General features: G+C 42.4%; 4 protein-coding genes across 6 annotated transcripts; 3 read left to right on the top strand and 1 right to left on the bottom strand.

The window, feature by feature from the left end:
- The first annotated feature begins 175 nt into the window (after positions 1 to 175).
- eif3f (eukaryotic translation initiation factor 3, subunit F) lies at positions 176 to 3,385 on the top strand. The gene is made up of 8 exons (XM_029132006.3): positions 176 to 334; positions 778 to 848; positions 990 to 1,069; positions 1,151 to 1,288; positions 1,380 to 1,471; positions 1,588 to 1,724; positions 2,307 to 2,420; positions 2,563 to 3,385. The coding sequence occupies exons 1-8, from the start codon at positions 223 to 225 to the stop codon at positions 2,638 to 2,640; spliced, it is 822 nt and encodes a 273-aa protein (XP_028987839.1). The 5' UTR covers positions 176 to 222; the 3' UTR covers positions 2,641 to 3,385.
- LOC114844548 (MICOS complex subunit MIC26-like) lies at positions 2,669 to 3,932 on the bottom strand. Its single transcript, XM_029132021.3, has one exon. The coding sequence runs from the start codon at positions 3,830 to 3,832 to the stop codon at positions 3,308 to 3,310; it is 525 nt and encodes a 174-aa protein (XP_028987854.1). The 5' UTR covers positions 3,833 to 3,932; the 3' UTR covers positions 2,669 to 3,307.
- A 65-nt stretch (positions 3,933 to 3,997) lies between these two features.
- Positions 3,998 to 5,965, top strand: dnaaf6 (dynein axonemal assembly factor 6). Its single transcript, XM_029132019.3, has 6 exons — positions 3,998 to 4,479; positions 4,683 to 4,749; positions 4,838 to 4,943; positions 5,079 to 5,175; positions 5,340 to 5,425; positions 5,668 to 5,965. Exons 1-6 carry the CDS (start codon positions 4,381 to 4,383, stop codon positions 5,795 to 5,797), a joined length of 585 nt encoding a protein of 194 aa, XP_028987852.1. The 5' UTR covers positions 3,998 to 4,380; the 3' UTR covers positions 5,798 to 5,965.
- A 305-nt stretch (positions 5,966 to 6,270) lies between these two features.
- On the top strand, positions 6,271 to 17,029 carry pip4p1a (phosphatidylinositol-4,5-bisphosphate 4-phosphatase 1a). 3 transcript variants are annotated; one of them, XM_055503568.1, is made up of 8 exons: positions 6,274 to 6,527; positions 7,496 to 7,689; positions 9,571 to 9,677; positions 11,008 to 11,113; positions 11,980 to 12,032; positions 12,844 to 12,934; positions 14,512 to 14,700; positions 14,798 to 17,029. In XM_055503568.1, the coding sequence occupies exons 1-7, from the start codon at positions 6,410 to 6,412 to the stop codon at positions 14,653 to 14,655; spliced, it is 813 nt and encodes a 270-aa protein (XP_055359543.1). In that variant the 5' UTR covers positions 6,274 to 6,409; the 3' UTR covers positions 14,656 to 14,700; positions 14,798 to 17,029. The 3 variants fall into 3 exon arrangements, with proteins under 3 accessions (XP_028987843.1, XP_055359543.1, XP_028987842.1); XM_029132010.3 differs by lacking the exons at positions 14,512 to 14,700; positions 14,798 to 17,029 and adding an exon at positions 13,510 to 13,964 and having other exon boundaries at positions 6,271 to 6,527; XM_029132009.3 differs by having other exon boundaries at positions 6,275 to 6,527; positions 14,512 to 17,029.
- The last annotated feature ends 5,868 nt before the right edge of the window (positions 17,030 to 22,897 follow it).

The following is a 22,897-nucleotide window of genomic DNA, read 5'->3' as shown; positions in this document are numbered from 1 at the left end:
AAAACCCTATTTAAAAGTTTCATTGTTGTTTCCTAATTATTTTTTATTAAAAACATATCTATGTTATTTCACATAGGGCAGAGATAGTCTTAAGCTGCACTGTATTAACAGCTTCTGTAAGTTTGTTATAATTAGCGTTAGTCATTAGGTGCTGTTCGCCCTCCCGTCTCTAGGTGGCGACATTGGTTTTGCCGCAGCCGGTATCAGTCCTTCTCTTCCAAGATGTCGGTGTTCGGGCCAGTGGTGAAAATTCATCCCGTGGTTGTCGCTTCTATCTGCGACTCTTACGAGCGGAGAAATGAAGGCGCGAGTCGTGTAATTGGGACCCTGTTGGGTAAGCAGGAGTTTAAGCCGTTTGTTCCCCACCGCAGCATTGCTTTTCTTCTGTTGTGGCGGAAGATGGTTGGTTAGCTCCTGTTAGCTTGCTCGCTAACGCACGTTTTGGCTAGCTCGGTTGAGAGCTATAGGCTAACTACATCTGGCTTATGTTAGCCAATGTTAGCTTGCTAAACAGCTGGTAGCATCAGTCGGAACAGTCAGCTATTGATGTGAATGTTGACATAGGTGAAAGTGGTTTATATCTGAACCGAGGTTGTCGACTCATTTATACTTTGATGTTGTATAGATGTCATTACACGTATTTGTTAGCTTAACATTGTTGTTGTTGTTAGCGTGTGCTACCGGTTCGTCATTGCTTACCCCCTTGTTAGCAAAATATAGCTAATCAGAGAGCTGTTAGCTAAATAATTTCCCCCCTTCGCACTGTGTTCTTTCTAGGTACTATTGACAAGCACTCTATTGAGGTGACCAACTGCTTCTCTGTTCCTCACAATGAGTCTGAAGATGAGGTATGTTTATTATGTTTACTCTGTATGTGACGTGCTTCGAGCTAATGGACTCTTAACGTTTCCCACTTTAAACCAACATGGCTAACGTTTTTAAATGAGAAGCTGTTTTATAAAAAGCAGCTATGCTGTCTTTGACAACAGGTGGCTGTGGACATGGAGTTTGCCAAGAACATGTACGAACTCCACAAGAGGGTTTCTCCCTCCGAGGTCATCATTGGCTGGTGTGTCATTAAATCTAATCTGGAATTCAGAACAGCATGGGAGAGAAACGGGTTTCTCACCTATTGAATGTTTTCTAACAGGTACGCCACAGGTTTCGACATCACAGAACACTCAGTGCTCATCCACGAGTATTACAGCCGTGAGGCCACAAACCCCATTCACCTGACTGTGGACACAGCACTGCAGAGCGGCAAGATGAACATCCGCGCCTACGTCAGGTTTGTCTAAACTTCCTGTTAATAGCTTTTTGAATGTGATCATTTCCAAACTGAGAGTGTGTTTGAATGTGTTTGTGTGTGTCCCACATAGTGCCCAGATGGGAGTGCCAGGAAAAACTGTTGGTGTGATGTTCACCCCATTGAGTGTCAAGTATATTTACTACGACACTGAGAGGATAGGCGGTAAGTATATCTTTAAGCGCCTATGTTTTCAATCCTAATCAACAGCTACATTGAGCTGAACTTTGTTGTCTCTTTTATGGTTTCACTAAATCCTGATTTATCTGTTTGTGTTACAGTGGATCTTCTACAGAGGACGCGTATAGCCCCCACTCGCACCAAGGGGCTCACCTCTGATCTGTCCCAAGTAGGTGGAGCTGCAGCCAGGGTGCAGGACATGCTCACCACCATGCTTGCCTACATAGAGGATGTGCTGGTAAGTGTTGGTTGTATTCTAATAGAGCTACAGTGGTGTTTGATGGTGACAAAGTGCTGTCTGTAATTTTATGTCATGGGTGTAAAATCCTCTGTGATTTGTGCTTGAGTTTTTTGACGAGTCACATAGTTTAAACAGAGTTTTTGTTTTTTGCAGGCAGTGTGTGAGCACTCCAGTAGCTGTTTTAAAATCACTAAATCTGGCACCTTTCTTATGCAGTGTAACTACTGAAAGGTTAAGGGCCTACGCGTTTCTCTGCTTGTAATTTTGTAAGGAGAACTGAGAGAATTTTTCTACAGGCACCCAGTGTTTATATTTTTAATTTTTTTTAACCAATCATAGCTGTAGCCTGGTAATGTTCCGAATTTCATCTGGTGCTGTTTGTACTTTCATTTCATTCAGTCTTTTATTTGAGGCTGCTCGGCAAGCTTAACGGGAACAGGGTATCCACCCATAATACATGTTTTCTCTAGGCTCATTGATTAGATAATGCTGTAGATATGTGCGCTCTTTTGTGTGTGACATTCAGTGGTTCAGATATCATTAAAACAACCATTTAAAATAGTGTTCAATCTGTCTCAGTCTGGCAAGGTGACAGCTGATAACAGCGTGGGCCGTTTTCTGATGGACCTGGTTAACAAGGTGCCCACCATCTCAGCCGAGGAGTTTGAAAACATGCTCAATTCTAACATCAATGTAAGTGTAAAATATTGTCTTTTACATGTTAAGTTCATCTCTTCATCCTTCTGTTCTTTAGTTTTTCTCTGCTGAATTCAGATGTGACAAAGCACATGCAATGCTGGCTATATACTTATACTTTAATTATTTATTTTTACAGGACCTGTTGATGGTGACATACTTGTCCAACCTGACCCAAGCACAGATTGCTTTGAATGAGAAGCTGGTGCTGCTCTGAGGGAATTCATATTTCTTTGTGATTCATATTTAATTTTTGTATTTTTTTTTTTTTTTGGCTGAGATGAATAAAAGACATTACACAGTCACAAAGTGTTGGTCCAACTTGTGTACCTTGTGGGAATTACACTTCTTGGTTTTATTTAAAATGTGTAAACATATGCTTTTTATTGATTGTTTGTCTCTTTAAATTGATATTGCAGAGTCTCTTAGACTTCAAAGTAGGTACTTAGTGTGTGGAATTCTACATAGAGGAAAATTACTAAATGTTTGGCCAGAATCTGCTGTTCAAAACATATGAGGTCTTGGTGATTTAAAAGGTTTAACATCCACTAATGTATGAATCTCAATTTTAATTGTATGGCTTTGACACTTAAAATGACGAGTAGTGAGAATCGAATAGTCTTTAAAAAGGCTTGTCTCAGAGGTTTATGTAAAAGTTATCTTTAATGCAGTCTACATAATAAACATTCAAATCAGAGGCAAGAGATAAATTCAAGCAAGTGGCCAACCATGCCCAGCCTGAGTTACATGTGAAGCTTAGTGCATAAAATGGGCAGGTCAGAATAGCACACGTCAATCTACAGTATCTGGAAGAAGTTGCTGTTATTTTTTATTGCTGAGTCCCGCTGGGATAATCAGGCTTTAATTCCTGAGCCGGGTGTTCTTCAGGGCTTTAGGATCTTCTCCACGGCGACGTAGCTCTGCACAGCGCAGTCGTACGCGCACTCCCCCGTGGACTTGGCGACGGCAGCAGCCTCCTTCGGGTAGTACAGGGAAGCGCACAAAGCCATCAGGCCCGTGGGGTAGATGAGCTTTTTAATCGTGGAGCCTCTGGCGTGATAGAGTCCCAGGACACCCGCGAGGCCGACCACTACCGCCCGGGGATAGAAGTCTTTGGGGTGGCCCTTCGAATAGGCGTAGGTGTCATGACCCAGGTCGACGACAGTCTGAAGTGCGGGTTTAACTTTGTCGTAGGTGACCTGACACCAAGCCGTGTATGGCTCCACTAACTTCCTGAGGTTAGCCACGCTCTGCTCCAGCTCACCCGCTTCAGGCTCCGTATACTGAGCCGCCTGCCGAGGCACCGTGTACAGGGACAACTCATCTCTGTTTATCAGCGGTGTCGGCTCCTGATCCCCGTCCGTAGCAGCAAGGACGGTGGTCTGTAACATGCTGAAGATCCCCGGCATTACGCTGCCTCTCACCTTCAACTTGATCCGCGCTGGCCATGCATTGACTACGGCGTCTGAGGAGGGACATCCTCGAAGCGATAATCACGCCTGTTTCTCTTTTCCAGCCGTATTACCTTTATCTTAAAGTTACTGTTTTTTTCTCCACTCCATTTATTTGTAACGATAGTTACAATATATTACACATTACACAATGGAAAATAAAGTATAATTTGTAGTAATTATTATATAAAGTTTTACTTTAAACAATTTAAATCGATGCTCACTATGGGACAGGCTAATAAATAGCCCATTTTTCTTATGATACAGACTCTTTTTTACAATAACTCTTTTACTTTCCGACGTTCGGTTTAATGGCATATTTTACAACCGAAATATATTTTCACATTCACTTTAATGCATGACATCGTATTTGTCAGGTATGACGTCGCCGGTTGCCAGGCGATCGTCTCCATTGAAACGAGCGTCAGCAAATAACTAAAAGTTTCATTTAGCAATAGCTACAGTTAGCAACTGGGCCGTAAAACATCGTCCTTTCGTTTTTCTCAATGGAGTTCCATGGAGTATCATCTCTGCAGAATCTACAGGCTCTGTCTGCCTTATTATCAACTCATCAGGACGACGAAGACGACGAAAAAGATAGTAATGTAAGACATTGTTTGTTGTTGTTGCACTTTCTTACTTTAGCACATGTGGCTAAACCTATAGCTGTACAATGTGTAATATAATTATGTTTATATTATAAGGACTGAAATGTAAAAGAATAAAACACATGCCGGTAAAGTGTACAGATCTGCATGAAAGGTTTAACACCTGGCTGGTTTATAATGATGTCATTTAATCTTAACAGAATGTATCAGCGTGTGCACGGCTGGGCCCTGGTCACATTGGCCCCCCACCGAAAACTTATAATAAAGGTAAGGCTTTCACCAATATAAGTCTAAAAAAGTGCAACAACCTAACAAGACAAACTTAACAAGTGCATGTGCATTTTGTTTTATTTAGTGCCAAATACATATGTAAAGAACAACAACAAAGATATTTGGAAAGAGGAAGAGCTAGCTGAGGGTTCCCACTATGATGATCTCACTGATCCTCGACCACAGCCTGAGTAAATACTGAGGGCCACACACAGCAAATGTTTTATTGATCTCTATGAGAGAAATGCACGCATCGTCTAATTCTTTGGCTCATTAACTTTATTATGTTTATATATAAAATACACTAACCCATAATATATGTACAGATATGAAATAATCTTAAAGCAGAGTGTGGGGACAGAAGATTTGTTTTTGGGACTGAGTGGAAAGGATCCGTCCTCAATGTGCTGCGAAGCCATGCTGGTAATGTTTTCTTTAGAAATTTTATATGCCACGTAAAAATAGATGAATAAAAATTCAGCTTGAACAGCCATCTATCTATGGAGGGATATCTAAAAATTGAATGAGTGGATTTTTTTACGTACACAACCTAAAATATCGACTGTGCTGACATTTCTCACTCTTAGGTGAAAATTAAGCTACCACATACTAAAGCAACAGATGTGGTCCTGGATGTAAAAGAAGATTTCCTTGATCTGCGTACACCAAAACAGTAAGAGATGCTTTGAAGATGTTTTCTTTCATTTTTAATCCCCCCTAGACAGGGCAGCAGCAGTTCAGACTAAAAGCACCAATTTCCAGACATTTCCTTTAAATCAAACATTTACATCATGATCTGAGCTTTGATCACCCTTTTTCACAAGGCTGTTAACATCCTCCTCTCTCAAATAGACATATGCCCTCTCCCTTGTGCACTTGTCATCTTTTGAACTTGCCTTTCCTGTTCCCCTTTAGTAAACTGGGTCTACATCTTCCACATCCCATCCACAGCCAGGAGGGCAAGGCTCAGTTCTTCAGCGAGAGAGAGGAACTAGAGGTGACTCTACTGATGAAACGTCCCCTGGATTGTATCAACATGCAATAAAAGATTAACAATAATGGTCCACAAGTTCAAAAGACAAAGTGAAGATTATGCACTGCCTCGTTTATGGATTCATTGTAAAATAGAAAATTCCCACAATGCTGTATTCTTGTTAATGATACATGTCACCAGTTATTTTGGGAGTAATAAAATGTGATTTTCTAATCAATATTTTATGTCAGTGCCCTAATGTCTATAAAATATGCTAGTGCTAATTGAGAAGCTTGTGATACTAAGCACAGTGAGGTAAGATGTCAGTGGGACAAAAAAGAGCAACTCTGTGTAGATTCCCAATCATACATACAAAACATTCTGTCCAAACTTATTATTTATCGAAAATGGAGAAGCTACTAATCACTCATAACTGAAAGACGCTGAAGTTCAGCAAAGTCTTCATGGGAGAGTGAATGTTAGCTTTGCTTTGAGGGTTTATCTGAGGGTATCGCTCCCATCGGCGCGTCTCTGGGGCGCAGTGCCACGGTGCCACACCCCCCCAGCACCGTTACCGCAGCAGCGGCAGCGGCGGCGCTGTGATCATGTGACGCCTGCATTTCCGACACAACAATACAACGGTATCGGTCTGCATTCACGCGCCCACTCCCCCTCGCTCTCAGTATGGCGGACGGCGAGAGGTCTCCGTTATTATCAGACCTGGGAGATGGTGCCCTGGGCAGCGGTAACGGCGGGCTGTCTCCTGGTGCAGCACCCTACGGCGTGCCCAACAAACCACCGAGTGAGTATCCATGGTACCCTCTCCTCCGCCCGCATTAGCCTAGCTTAGATTAGCTAGCCTTTCGTTTAGCCTGCTAACTGTGACAGTGACGCGGTTTATTGAATTGGCGGTTAAATATGAGGTGATGTAGATATTAGACTTTTGCAGTAGGTCAGTTTCAAATGTGCCGTTTCTTTCTACTGACTTCAAGCAATCAGAGTTTATTTAACCAGCTACAAAAGGTAAACCAGCAGGCTTTTTAATAATTAGCTTGAAAGCTACATCTAGTTAGCGCCGGCAAACTTGTCATAGAAAAGATTCGGGTTTGCATCTCAGTATTGTTCCAAATAAACATGATATTTTTTGAATATTTTATCACAAATTACTTCTCTGAATCTAGCAGATGGGTGGTGCACTGTGCCCTCCCAGGCTATGTAACGTTAAACGTATGTTCAGCTAGCTAGCATCAGAGAAACACCTGATTTGATTGGCATTCAAGAAAACCAATGAGGAGGACTCTGAGAGATGCTGCAAGAGACTAGTGTGAGCAATGGGGGAGGGCCTATCGAAATACTAACGGGTATGGCATCAGGCTCGGTTTTAATTGTTTTTGCTCCCACATCATCCCCAAAAGGCAGCGTTTAGTCCCCAGACTTGTATTTAGAAAGACGTAGTAACGTTGGTGTATACGATCAGATTACTGGTCTAATACTAATACTCTGTACACACACAAACAACACTTTGCCTGTTACTAGTTGAGACTGACCACGTTCAGCATTCCAGGAGTGTTTTTCTTCTAAAGCTTCTTTCAGTGGAACTCGAGACCAAATCTTATTATCCTGTTATTATTGTAATATAAGAGTTTACTTGTCATGGGAATAAAGATCCCATTCAGTCTATTGTGCAACTTCTGTAATTATGCTCAACAGTTCTCAACTACTATGGTTCATTCATCAATATTGCTCTTCCTTTTCTCTCTCCCTATGTAGGCCTTCCTCCATTTCCCAGCCCAACCCAACCCTCGGTGCTGTTAGGGGAGGATCCTCCACCCTACTCACCTCTGACCTCCCCAGAGAGCGGCAGTGCCCCTGTTATAAACTGCAGGGTGTGTCAGAGTCTCATTTCTGTGGAAGGCAAGATCCACCAACATGTGGTGAAGTGTGGGGTCTGCAATGAAGCAACGGTGGGTGCCTTAAGGAATGTTTACCCCCCACACAGAAAAGTACTGGACCAGTTTAATGTTGAAGAGTTGTGTCACACATTTAAAAAATACTTGAAAACCTCAATTAGTGTATAATTGGTGTTTTTCTTTTGCATGACCTTTTAGTAATGTATCTCTTTGCCCCCATTTCAATACAGTGGAGGTCAAGTGAATTTTACATTTTTGGTCAAAATACAATATAATTTCTCTGCAGAATCCTCATCCTCACTACACTGGATAATCCGGAGCACACAGCACGCTCTCTAAAAGTCTTTCTAATCCCTATTAAAATTATTTTTGGTCTTACATAATTTCATTAATAATTGTTTTTGTGTTCTAGGCCAAGCAATCATTTTCAGTTTAGTTTACAATCACAAAATTATTATTTTAAGAAACATTTTTAGGTGAGAAAATGTTTATATTTAAGAAGAAATAAAAGTGTAGGTCGTTTCAGTTAGACATTCCACCTTTTTTACTACCTTGTGTTATAATACATTTTTCTGTTTGTGAAAACTTGAATGACAGACTAATCATAATTATATAGTTTAGTCATCTCTCAGACCTCAAGCACTTTTAATCATTGGAACAATGTGACAGCTTCACTAATGACAATGAAGCATGACTCAGCAGTTTAATGCTGGTCAGTTTCACAGGTTGAAAGGACTTCATCAATGTGCATCAGTAGCCATGTGTTTTTCGTGCAGATTGAGGAAGAAATATGAGATGTGTCCAGGAATTTCTACATGACTTTTATTGGTTTAAATGGAACTCCCCTGTTGGTTTTGCACTCCGTTTCTTGTAGTTGGTACCTAAATAAGACATAAATTCTTCTAACCTCATTTTAATTGGACACGAGGCCTTAGATTCTCCATATCATTGGTAAATGACAAGTAAAGTACATCAGCTTTATTATGATACAATTGAGTAGCAGATATTTTCTGCATAATAGCAAACCACTGCTATGAGATAATGGTTCAGTTTTTTTAAAGAATACATTTTAAATTGTTTCAACTAAATATATTTAAGTCAAATGTAAATTAACACAAGACTATTGTGTTTGTGGGACTTTTTTGACCTAGAGACTCTAGTTTTGTAAACGTAAGCTCTGACCTGACTTTAATAATCCAGGTACTTGACTATAAATGGACATTTAAAAATGTTATTGCTTCAGTCCCTGCGATGTTGCTAATGGAGCAGGAAGCACACAGGACTGAATTTGATTTTGTTAGTCAGAGTGTAATGATGCAGTAAAGAGACCCTTCAGCAGGACAGACAACAGTCTCACAGCAGGATGCTTTCTGAAGCCCAGAGGAACTGTGTGGCTCATATAGTGGTAAATTAGAGATTTAAAATAAATTTTTATTCCCTTAGTGATTTTAAAGAAGAGTCTGACCTAGTCAGATTATATGGAATAAGATGCACAAACAAATGTCAAATAAATATGTATTTTTGTGAGAATGCAATAGGATTAAACAGAAATATAAATCAGGTTCATGGCCGATCTTATCAAATACAAGTTTGTGCTAATGTTTCTTCATCTATTTATGTACTTATGTGTGTACTTTTCATAACCTCCTCTGGAAAGCCTTTTCAGTCCTTTCTATTATGAATAGACGCGTTCTTGAATACATAAAGTGCACTTTATGCTTCCTGTGTCACTTCCAATCTTAACTCACCCAGTACCAACAACATTTTTACCTGTAGCCTCAGTACACCCCCTTGTAGTAGCTCTCACTGCCTCGCAAAGTACTGGTTAATTCTCATCCATCAAGAATAATTGGCTTGTTATCTACCCCTGTTCAGAATAGTTGTTCTGCTGTCTGCTTATCTCTTCCTCCTGTGTGTCTCTGTCTCCCTCTGCAGCCCATTAAAAATGCCCCAGCAGGGAAGAAGTACGTTCGCTGCCCCTGCAACTGTCTGCTCATCTGCAAAGTCACTTCCCAGAGGATTGCCTGTCCCCGGCCATATTGGTGAGATACTCATCGTGTGTGTGTGTGCGTGTGTGTGTCTACACGACTGTAAGACTACAGGAACACTGTGTCTGTGTGAAAGAGAAGTGAAGCAAAGGAAACGAGGTGCAGTGGGAGCAGCAGTCCCTCAATTAAAGCTGTGCTCCCAGCACAGTTTACATGCACTGCTCAGCGAGCCGGATGAGGAAATAACAGCCTCATTAGAACAGCCACATCATGGGTTTTACTTCTGCATAAACATGAGACGGGCATCTGTGTGGGTAATACAGTGGGCCGTTTATGGTCCACATCGTCTTCTAGCATGGACATTATTGGACTATACTTTCAATTTTCAGCCTGAACCTAGAAGCTAAAGGAAAATTCACAAAATGCATACAGAATTCCTGTAGAAGAGCTACCAACCAAATGCAGCCAGACAAAGAGTATCAAAATAAATATAAATAAAACATATTTTTTAATTATTCAGGACACAATATGTTAAAGGTGAACTAGGAACTTGTCAAATACATTTTGGGAGACACCTTTCAGAGACAGGAGCAAAGAAATGCCCACATTTTGTGAAGTTAATAAAAAAGGCTGCACAATCTTGGCAGCTTAGCCAACCAGCATGCAGCAAACTGCAGCTGCCTTTTGTTTTTCTTTGAAAAATATGAATTCTTGTTTATGCCTAAGGTGTAGAATGTGCAACATCTTTAGCCAGTTTATTTTTCTTTCTGTTTTGTTAATTTTCTCCTGCCATGTAAATATGTATAATTTTAGACATTGCAAAATTGTTTAAATTAATAATTTAACACATATCTAAAACTCATAGTGCAGCTGACAATCTAATTATGAAAAAGCATGAACTGCCTTAAGGCTGAATGGTTGTTTTAGTTTTGTTTTCATGGATTGTCTTAAAATTTACAAAATTTACCTCTCAGTTAAATGTGCTTTCTCACATTCAGTGCTTCATGAACTTGAGACTCAACTCTGTCTCCATCCATTTTGTTTTTGTCTGACAGATGTGCACATTGACTTTCATAGTCGTTATTTCTCCTACATTAAATCTATATATAGAGTTGACTTTTTTGCTTTGCAACCAGACATGCTCACTCAGCCAGACACATGTCTTTGCCACTGTCTGATGAGTTATTCAGGGGTTCTGCAGTTAGTGGTAATGAAGTGATTGACCGCTGCTGAATGAAAAACCTGAAACTTATCATCAGCCTTTCTACACCAGAAAATATGTGATTGGGCAGAGATTATTCCAGTAGTTTAAACGAACAGTGAATAATAGCTAGAGTCATTAGTGGTATCAATGCTGAGTTTGTATGTGTCTCTCTCTTCACAGTAAGAGGATAATTAATTTGGGTCCGGTTCACCCTGGTCCTGCTAGTCCTGACCCCCAGCCAGCTGGTGCCCGAGTCTCCTGTGGACACTGCAGCAACACCTTCCTGGTAACACAAAATAATGATTTAGAAGGTTGAACTTGCTAAAACGTTTATAAGATGTAGTCTGTTCATGCTAGATGCTAGAATGCTAGAAGACTGTAAGCTTTGCTGGGCATACAGACTGTATACTGTGTCTCACCCCACTGTTACCCGGTAATTACTCCTTTGAAATAATTTTGCATTCACATTGGTTTAGTTGAAAACTCTTTAATGGTTGCCCTCCTCATTAAATGTGGTCTGTGACAGACAGTAGAAATTGCAATATCAGTGCGGCCCCTCTTTAATTAGTCGCAGTCAGACAAGAACAGAGCTGTAAAAAGATGAGATGAATAGCACAGAGTGTTTAGCATTCAGCTCCACCTTTCCACCTGCTTAAAGACAGGGTGGCTGAATAAAAATACCGCTCCATGTGGTGGGTGGCGTTTCAGTGATGCCTTTGTTGCAGATCTGATAATGTTCCCGGTGCTTCCCATGCTGAATATTTCTGTCAGAACAAGAAGATTGTGCGGCGTGCGCGGTGTTTTCTGCTCTGCGGGTTAACAAATGTATGGCACCCCGGTGTTAGAAGAGGAGGAATAAATGTCTTCACTCTGACACAAGATTATTTTTCTTATTCATTTTTTGTGCAGCATGCGGCACCTGTTGGCAACAGCTGTGACAGTTGTATTGCAGTTCTTAAAATATATCCTCAATCCATATGACGCTGGGAATATTAAGACTAGGTGTATTTTATCTGTGCGTTTCAGACACTTGGAGACTCTTTTACACTGAATCTGATGCATATGGAGATGAACTATCACATTTTACAGTGGATATAATGCTGGTTTAGTCACCACTATTGCTAATTGTTTCACAAACTTGTCTGTTTGCAGTGGACAGAGTTCACAGACCGGACGCTGGCCAGATGCCCACACTGCAGGAAAGTGTAAGTAGCTCTAATCAGTCCATTCATAATTCCACCATGTTGTCGCTGGACTGTCACATTTTATATTTATGCCCTCAGGTATTTAAAAGATGCTTTTATTTAGCAAAGACAGCTAGCAGGAAGCAGCTTCAGGGTCTTTATCAGAGAAGGGTTACATCCTGAGAATTTAACCTGTGTATGTGGAATTTTATGTCTAATAGGAACTGCTGCTGCTTTTCTTTGTTTTGTGTTAGTAACTCATATATCACATATCTTATAACTTCAGTTTTCAGCTTTATTATGTGAAGATTCTGTGTTTTTACCTACAGTATATGTCTTCTATACATACACATGGTATGTTTAAAGAACTTTGTCTGACATTTTTGAATAATCAGACCAAACCTTTTGGGCAGTTTTTCCAGCATTTTATGAGAGGTGGTGTTAAAAATGAGACGTGCCAGTTTTTTGGTGGTTCTTCTGCAGTTCGCAGGTGTGCTGTAGCAGGCTTGATGAACAGCTTGCGTCATGAGACTTTGTTTGTTTGTCAAATCCAAAATAGCCTCAAAACCTGGACTGAATTGGGACAGGTGCTGCTTCTAGTCTGCCTCTTGCAGGTGTATGGTCATCATTCATGTTTGAAGCAGCCATAAATGATACCCAAAAGATCAAGTACAATTATTATTTTTCTTGTTTTTAAAAATTGGAACACATTTTATCCTCAGTCATTAATTGCATTAAACATTTAGTATTATTAAATTAATATTTGTCAACCATGTTCTTTGGTTTCCTCTTAATAAAATGCCTGCCCTCCTCCTCTCTCTTGGACATAAAGCTCCTCCATTGGTCAGAGGTATCCCCGAAGGCGAAGCTTGTGGTGTTTTCTACTCTGCTTGCTATTCAGCATTTCCACTGCTGGGCTGATGGTGAGTGAACTCCACCAGTTACCATAATTAGTGTTATTCAGTAACACAATGTGTGATCAGTAGCTGATTAACCTAGAATTACAGAACATCTTTAAAGAATTCTGTTATCCTTTCTAATTCTGTCCTCCTCTTTTATAATTTAAAAACCTCACAAGTGCAGAAAAAATAGAAGGAAGGTGAAGAAGCAGCGTGATAACAATCTGTTTGTCGCCACAACATGGAGGGTTTGCTCCTTGCAGCAGCTCTGCAGACGCTCTGTGACAGGCCACTATTTGTCAGTGACATAGAACACAAACGCTATCTAGTTCAACTGTTCAAGTGTTAGGGATGCAACACCCGGCTTCAGCACCCAGCGCGTCAGAACAGGAAAGTGTTCTTCTTAGTCCTCAGTGAGACCCACAATCCAGTTGTGCTTTGAGTTGAGCCTCCCAGTCACAGCTCAAAATGCATCACAATGCAGTACAAGATCTGAATTATACAATAGATCACAGTTGTATAAATACTGTGTTAAATGCAGTAATTAAATAAACCTGAGCAAGTATTACTTCATTCATTGCGTTCTGCTTTTTAAACAGCAGGTGGAGCAAGACGAGCATCGAATACCTGACGAGAGAGAGCCAGTGAACACACGGTGCTCACATGCAGAATTCAGATCTTAAACATTCTGTATTAACAGCAGTTCATAATGTGTCACCACATGGAATCAGGTTGGGTTTAATAAAAATTGGCTTTTGATAACAAGACTCATCCCCAGGCAGTTAGAGCTGTGCATGACATCACCTGAAATACCAAAGTCAGTCCATGAGCTGTGCCTGGAAGTGGAACCAGGGTAGTTGAACAGTGACAAGTGTAACCTTCTACATCTGCATCATTAAAATGTTACTTATCATTCAGTCAGTGAAGCTTGAGTCAAGCAGGGCTTGGGTGTATGCCCTAATAATAAAGAACAGCTAGTAGAGTTTTGTTTAGTTTTTTTAGATCGATGTGTTTCTTTGATTTGAATAAAAATTTAAATAGAACCCGTTTAACACAAAACCGTATCTAGAAGTAATTTGCTGCATTTATACTTAGTGCTTCATCAATCATCTGAACCCGGGGGGTCTCAAAATGGAGGAGACGGTTTAGAAGGAGAATATATGGTGACAGTAAAAATATTATTACGTCGTCTTCAGTTCAATACTGAAAATGATCTGACGGAATATTAGGTTTCCTCCCAAGTTGTGACTTTAAAACAGGAGTTTATATTTCCACACATCCAGAAAACTCATGTGGGTTTTCTCAAAGTCACTTTTGCCATCTTCATTAAATAATTTTCTTCGGAGCAGCTGCACACTTAATACTTGATGGGGAAGTTATTTTCTGTCTTACCCCTCAGTCACAGCTAAGTGTTGAATATGAGCCCCTCCATGAAAAACTGAGCATCACAAATTCAATGTCAGCCCGTCAGCCTGGTGCAGGCTGATTCATCTCACGCGACTGATACAGGATTCTCTCTTCTGTTGTTGTCTTTGTAAAGCTTGTAATGCTTATTTTGACGGCTTCACATCAGCCCCATTCAAGTCCGTGTTTCTCTTCAGGCTGGTACGTGGGGGAAGGCTCAGCTCTACCCGGGGATCTACGCCTCGTGGGCCGTGCTGCTGCTCCTGGTTCTCGTCACCCTGGTTCGGGCCTTCTACTGGGCCTGCATGAGGGTCAGCCAGCCGCTCCAGAACTTCACATAGAGCTGCCCCCTCTGACTCTGGCCCAGCCTCAACCCAGTCTGCCAGGCAGGATGACAAATGGCTTTAAAGTACCACAAAAACAGATTATTTATTTAAATCCAGAAAGCAAATGTTCTCCCCCTCCTGTTTCCCTCCCTTTTAGTCAGCTGTGTTTCTAAACTGGATGGAGGTGGCTGCGACCGCTACATATCTATCAGTAATTATGACGACGCGTATAGTCTAATGTACTGTTTAGCTATTCTAATCTCGTGTGGGGTTCATTGAACATTTCAACACTCGTTGTTTTTCTCTTTACCCCTTCACGGTTTCTTTTTTGGAGTCTTGCACATGTGTTGCACTCGCAACGTCTGACATGAGGGCTTATAGTCAAGTCTTAGCTGTGAATATGTTGTTGTTTATGGGGGATGTCTCTCTTTCTAATCCTAAATTCACGTTTGAGTTTCTTCTTTCAGCGTTTAACTTTTTTTTTTTTTTGTTTAAACTGAGGAACTATTACTTTGTGGATGCAGCAATGAAGTCGTATCATGCTAACACATTAATGCCAGTAGAAGATGAGTGGCTGGAGGGATATCAGCTTCCATTTGTGAATCAAAACATCAAGTAGGCGTTGACATGTGTCTGAAAAATTGAATTCAGCAGTATGTGAAGGTTGGCTATGATGTGTCTGAACTCAGTGTTTATGCTAAATTATCCCCTGGGACCGACTTTGATCCAAAGCAGCTTGGAAGCCTTAAAAGAAGGTATGATAGTAGGACTGAAAGCACGCGCACACACTTGCACGTACGGCCACACTGTACTTAGAGCTGCATAAATGCATAGCAGCACTCAACAAAGGGAGGCTACTGTGAGAGTTGCAGCAGCTCTGCAATCACTTTGTCAAAGACACCTCAGCCTCCCTTCAAAGACGGAGCAGTGAGTAGATTTTCCCCTGGAAGATTCGGACATGAAAGCTGGGCGTTTGTTCTGGCCTGACAACGGCAGTTCATTCCTTACGTCTCGCGATTTTCGTTTTAAAACACTTTATTTCTAATCAATTAAAAGACAGGGCTGCTTTGTTGCCTACGTCTATATGGTTTAACTTCACTGCATTTTGCTTGGCTTAACTCTCTGAAGCAAAGTGGCTCATGGAATAAATCATTCAGACATGGATATCTGCCTTCTCATCCACCAAACCTGCCCTGCGAGTACAAGTGCTTTAGAAACGCTCTCTGTTGTTGATTTTAACCTTTTATCCTCACAGACTGAGCTACATTTGTCTTTGAGGTACACTAGAGAGTTTTAGGGCGCGTCTGGAGGTTTTGAAACGTGAGAACAAAAACACCTTAAATAATACACACTTCCAGCTTTCAATGGCTCATTTGAGATGCAGCAGAGATGGAGCCAGATACTGCAGTTAGCAGAAAGCCTTCATGCTGTTAAACTACGACGGCATTGCTTTTGGGACCATTTGCGGGGAGAATCCTTCTCGTCGTCGCTGAGGAAGGAGCTGCTCTGGAGTTTTCTCATTGGTTGGTTTGAGGTGACGCTTTAAGGCCAGTTAAACAAAGAGGCAAACACACACTACACGTTACACCGTCACCCGGTGGATCTCCCATAGTGACTTTTCTGTCTGTGGTTCTGAATGTGGTTGTTTTTCTTTTGTTATGAATTCTTCTCCTTTTGTTTAATTGTAAATATATTTGTCGTTATTGTACAGTGAACGCGACTAAGCGAATTATGTTGCACTGAGTTCAACACTACTGCTGAGAACGTTGTTTTTAAGACGGTTATTTTTGCATCTTTACACCTGTTCCGTATTTAATGAGCTGCGCCTCTGGACGCCCAGTTCTGTCCACAACATGGTCACAGCAACAACACGACAGAGCAACACACACAAGCATCTCAAACATACACCCAGCACCTTATACAAGAGAGAAACACTGCATACACAAGGCAAGAACTGAGTTTGTACGGGGTGTATCATGTAATTTATTATATTGGACGTGCTGCAAAAAAGACCCACTTTAACACACAAGTCTATTAAGTCCTCAAAGCTGTTTATTGTGCAAACCATCCATTTTAAAGGGAGGTTCTCTTTCTTTAGAGTTGTTAGAATGATAATTGTGTCTGTTTTCATCAAGCCTATTTCAACTTGTTGAAGCGGGCATTCATTTTTAAAGACTGCAGAAACCAACAAACAAGATTATAGGACATTTAAGACGAACAGACTTGTTTAAAAATGGCCTTTTTTCAGTCTGGCGACCATGTTTCTCCATGACTGCAGAATGAATCAATCATGTTAATGCCAATAATCAATAATCTGGCTAATGCTCTTTTCAGAGTTTGTTTACACATAATTAAAGACATGATGTACAATAAAAAATGTACAAAATCAGTGATGTGTTCTTTTCTCCTTCACAGAGTCAGATCATGGTTCAGTCGTTTCTATCTCTATTTAGGAGACGAAATCCATCAAAGCTCAGAGCTTAGCTCTCAAATATTAATGTTACGGAAGCAGTAAGTTGTGTGATGCAATATTTCTTGAAGGTCAAACTGGTGCATGAATAAAGTGAAAGGCAGGTTTGAGGTGTGGAGAGTGGAGCAGCTGTTTGTTCTTGCTTTGTATGCTGCCTTTGTCCAGCACCTGTTCGCAGCTGAAGCTGGATGTGAACACCGGCGGTTTAACGGTTTTTTTTTATTATGTGCCTCCACAGGCCTGAGGATGAGCCCAAGTGCTCTTTGACTAACGGCGCCTCTCATGTTTTCAGTGTGTTATTTTGAATGGCTTTTGAACTGGATGAATGCAGATTAGGTTGAAATGTTAATGTCGGGTCAAGTTGCCTTTGGTCCTGTTGCTCTTTAGAGCCAGACGCTGGGCCACTCAGTGATTTATCCATCACTTTGGTGAGTTACATGTACGCCATCAAACCTTTTGGTGCTTTCAACTGTTTTCTATCCGTGCTTCATTTATTTTCTCCACATACTAATTATCCCTGTTATTTTTTTGCAAAGGCCTTTGAACATTTTAGCTGCTCCTGTTTCGGTCCTGGTACCAGCGACCCGGTCCAGATCTTCCTGTCAGTCACCTGATGTCTCCATTCTGCTGAGACTGTACTGGACACAGAGCAAACCCCGAATGGGACATGAACACTAGAAAACACGACGAATCGGTTGCCTTCTTGGAGTTTGGGGGTCATTCCCACCAAAGCGGGCAAATCTGCTTTCCACGAGTACAGACTGATGTAGGTTTAGACTTGGTGCTGCGCTGGAATGATTAAATCTCAGTCTTTTGATGTAGCAACCAGCTTCCCCTGGGCTACGTAACTTTGCTAAGTCCACACCTGCAACTAAGGCGTCTGATTAAAGTTGTCGTGCACTTTCTTCACGGGGATAATTCCTACTTTTTTAAACTTGCTAAGTGAAATCAAATCATTTCCTGCTGAAGCTGTGGGTGTCATTTTTAACTTCTAATTTAAAGCTCTGCGCTGAACTTTAAACATTAGTTTTATTCTCATTTTTCCTGAAGTGGAAGTCCACTCCCCCTTTATCTGTTCGCACAAAATGCTGGAAAGCAGCTCCTCGGTCTCTCGTGTTTTTTTTTTCCTCCCCTCTCACAACTTACCAGCCTCTTGAGTTTCATGCGGATATATTTTTTGCCTGGACACAAAGAGATGGAGGGATTAAGGACACTGAGAAACCTTTCAGAAACCACAGCCCCCTGGAGACGAGCACGAGCCAGAGACATCAGAGAGTGGAGGCGAAAAAGGCTGAAGCAACAGTGGAGGAAGACAACTGCTCCTATAACCTTCTGGATTTAAGCGAGGGGACATTAGCCTGTTGTGATTCTGTTACACAACACAAAAGCTCTCCACTCATGATGTTGGACAATGCAGCGTGTCCACTGTGCTGGAATGTAAGATCTGCCGTTTGCAACTTTGCTAATCCCAACGTTAAGAAAAAAGCCAAATGTAAGAAATGCAATAAAATAAATCCAGTACAGAATCTGCTAATTGGTTTTCCAGCATCCAAAGCTGCTTGGATGCTGTGAGGCCAGAATTCATAATGAAACCTCTAATACACATAATATACTGTATGTGACCAAAGATGAGGATTAAAGCCTTTCCAGGCATTAGCTGTTTATTCAATACATGCATTTGACACTTTATCTAATACAATTACACCCACTTGTCGGCTGTTGTCATCATAATCTCTGTTTTCTTCCTTTATCCTCTCAGCGATGTCACTAGTTAGTTGAACGTCAGTCGCTCACTTTGACTTGTATTAACACCGTTTTGTAACAGGATGATAATGATGGTCTCATGACTCGGCCTGTCTGTGGGAGTGGGAGTGGAGTGATCGTCTCCTCGTTGAGGCCACAGGTTGAAGTGTCCTTCAGACACGGACTCAACTCTCCGCCTATGATTGCATTTGAATGAAACCGAAACGACAAACCATCGGATACTAAGTCGTGAAACGCAGCGTTGGATGAAAACTCACCATCCATATGATCGCGGAGACACCTCTGCACATATGCACGCAGAGAAAGACACCGCACACGCCTCATCTCAAGCTATGTTAGCGTGAAGCGACATGTGTTTGAACGTCTGAAGGAACAAAACACACACACACACACAAACACACACACACACACACACACACACACACACACACACACACACACACACACACACACACACTCAGCTCTGCTTGCACAGTGTCAGTGAATATTACAGCGGTGAAAAAAGGCAGCGTCTCGCTAAAGCCTTGATCCTTCTTACTTCTAACAGGATTTGACCCTTAAGACCCAGAGCATGACCCTGATCTGCTGCAATACCATCATCCTGTTTAAAAAATACACTCTCACTATTGTCCTCCTGTCTTACACACAAACACGCACGCACGCACACACACGTGCAGTTCGATGCCTAAAACCATCATCCTCCCCCCCACACACACACACACACACACACACACACACACTGCATGATGCAACGCCTCTTAATTTTATGCATAACACACAACCTGATGGATTCAGCTGCATGTAAAATGTGCACGAGTCCTGGTGGCGCCGCAAAGGGAACGGAGGAATAGGGAGCTGAGGATGGATGGCGGAGGACGGGTGCAGGCTGGAGGGGGTTAACGCGCTGCGAGAGGATGATACGATTGAGCAAGTGAGAAAGAGAGCGACGGAGGGGGGGGCGAGAGAGGACGCGGGGAGTCGGAGGAAGGAGATGAGGAGACGGAGCAGACGACTAAGCAGCAGATTAAACTCTGGGGTCGTCAGCTGTAAAACAAACAGTCCTTTTAGTCGGGATCAACTCCAGCCTTCACCCCCTCCTCCCCCTCCTCCCCCTCCTCCCCATCAGCCCTCTCATCCTCCTCATCCTCACACGTAAACACGCACCGGTCGCCACAGTGGAGATAATGCCGGGGAGCAGGAAAGGAAGGGGCCGATAATCTTGGAGGAGAGCGCATTTACATCTGCTGCGTTGTGCGTCGCTGCCTGACGTCCCCCGAGGGAACGCGCAGTCTTATTACGTTTGTGTTTTACGCTTCTTCCTCCTTTTCCGTCATTTTCTCTCAGATGACAGACTGGGCCAATGCGTGACACAGGAACTCTTGAGAGTAAATAAGGCAGAGAGGGGAGTTTCTTTCTTGCGTCCCCGTGTTTATATTACATCTTTACAGTAATATTCCCCCGACAGAGCGGCGCGCTTCAATATTCAGCCCGTTTGTTTAAATCTCGCTTTCTGTCGTCTGGTTCTGGAGGCCGCCTTCACAACTCCATCAGTCCAAAGGCTCAATTTCCAAACTGTCAGCTTTTATACTCGCTGTGAGGCGTCTTCCTTTGTTGCAGATGTGTGCGTTGTGCTGCGCGCGTGCGTTCAAGGGCGTGTTTGTGTAACGCCACGCGCGGCGGTGTGTGTGTGTGTGTGTGTGTGTGTGTGTGTGTGTGTGTGTGTGTGTGTGTGTGTGTGTGTGTGTGTGTGTGTGTGTGTGTGTGTGTGTGTGTTTTCTGCTGTTTGTGGCTCCTCGCGCTTCTGTCTTTAAGAGGACCAGTTTGAGAGGTTCTGAAGTTGAAGAGGCAGAAAAGATGAATCAGCTGAAGGACAAGTGTTGCTCACTTGCACGTTCCTGAAAGCGTCTTGACTTTACAAATGAGAAGCGATTCAACGGACGCACGATTCGGTCAAAAGCTCCAGAACACGTGCAACTTTTTCCATCCAACTATTTTGTGAAGCACTCATCCTTGGGTTCGGGGGGGGGGGGTCCCTGCTGTCTCTGGGCAGGAAGGAGGCCGACTACACCCTGGTTGCTCATCTGACACACACACACACACACACACACACACACACACACACACACACACACACACACACACACACACCTATGGGCGATTTCGAGCCTCCACCAGACCCAGCAATGACCCCAATCAGGCAGTGGGAGGATGTGGAGGGAGACGGTTTCAGTCGTCCTCCTCCTGACGAGCAGATCTCTGTGTCGCTGCGAGAACAAGTACTGGACGTGTAGTCAAGTTATCGCTTTTTTTGTGTCGGGGTCCTCCTTCTGTCTCTCTGCCCATCTTGGGCAGAGAGACGTCTGGAGAGAACGACACATCTGGAGAGAACGACACATCTGACACCTGTCACACACAGCAGCTTCACGTTGTGGCCGAATATTTACCAAAGCTCACTCATTAATTCACACTAATCCTGGAACTAACAAAACATAATTTACAAAGAACAATAATGAAGTTAAACATATTGGTAAACATTCAAACGAGCAGTGCTGCAATGAAGGTAGTCAGTGTGTGTGTGTGTGTGTGTGTGTGTGTGTGTGTGTGTGTGTGTGTGTGTGTGTGTGTGTGTGTGTGTGAGACCCAGGGTCCCCAGGCTGCTAAAAGCACAACGTTCAACTCAATTAGAGCCATGCATAATTGATGGCTGTCTGGGAGAGTATTTGTATTTACACTGGAATTAAAAGCCTCCGGTGTCAGCTATCACATCTGAGGGATGATAAGTGCGTGTGTGTGTGTGTGTGTGTGTGTGTGTGTGTGTGTGTGCGTGTGTGTGTGTGTGTGTGTGTGTGTGTGTGTGTGTGAACCTATAGTGCCGTATATCATAAGCCTGAATGCATTGATGCGGCAGCTTCGCTTTCTGTCGCCTCTCCTGCTGCAGCGACACGTAAATCGCTGCTAATCCACCTACAAACACAGCACTTTGTTTGAGTTAAGGATAGAGTTAAGTTGTAACCCACTTCCCGCTGAAATCACTTAGTAAAACACGCCATTAGATTCACTTAATCTCCGCAGTGTTTTCTGATCAGAGGCGATTACTGCCTGTCTGTTTTCATGCAGTTCATCAACCTTGTTTCTCCCACACCATCGACCATAGACGCCTCTAATGGTTTGAATGGAGCCCCAGTGAGTGGACTCGCTGCCAGCGTGGCTCCAGCTGTGCTGCGTGTTCAAGATGATAAACGATGATCAAGGTCCTACCTGTGTCTCTGCCTCACTTTTTCCTGAGGAACCTCTCACCTTTGTTGCTGCATCATCCTTGTTGCCTCCGCAGCCTGTGCGGCTCAGCTGTGAGCGGCACGTTGACCTTGGCCAAAGTCACCCCGTCATGTGAAAAGCTGCCACAGTGAAGCAAAGTGCTCTCCTGGTGCTGAGTTCATCATGGTTTTGATTCAGCGAGCAGAGAAAGTCCGCCTTCAGTCGCGTTTGACTCGTTTGGTTAAAACAGTATCAAACAGGAAAAATGTACAGGTCGGCTTTAATTACAGCTATAGATGAACCTCACATAATAAAATTATGATGATGCCATAAGTCATCACATTAAAGTAACGCTCCTTATACTAAATAAACTGAGTCAGTCAATAATGTCCAACACCTGATTTTGTGACTCATTGTTTGGTCGTTGTTCATTGTGAGCTGAGAACGACATGAAGGGACGTGGAAACAATGGAAAATTATAATGTGCAGTTTTAACCAAAACATCATCATCAGAATCATCAGTCGTGAAAATAATTGAACAATTGAACAAAAATCTAGTTTGTTGCATTAGTTTCTATTGATTATCGTTCAGGCTTTGCTTCATTTGTTCGTGCATCAAAGATTCTCATACTTTTCAAAACACCTCTTTTCCTTTTGCCTTTAGAGCCTGTAACTCAGGATGGATAAGAGAGAGGATGGGATGTTAAAGGGGACAGGGGAGGGGGAGGTCTGTGTGTGTGTGTGTGTGTGTGTGTGTGTGTGTGTGTG

Source organism: Betta splendens, chromosome 17 (genome assembly GCF_900634795.4).
Source record: "Betta splendens chromosome 17, fBetSpl5.4, whole genome shotgun sequence".
Lineage (NCBI taxonomy): Eukaryota > Metazoa > Chordata > Actinopteri > Anabantiformes > Osphronemidae > Betta > Betta splendens.
Note: the sequence above shows the minus strand (reverse complement) of the source record. Positions and strands in the feature narration are given on the sequence as shown.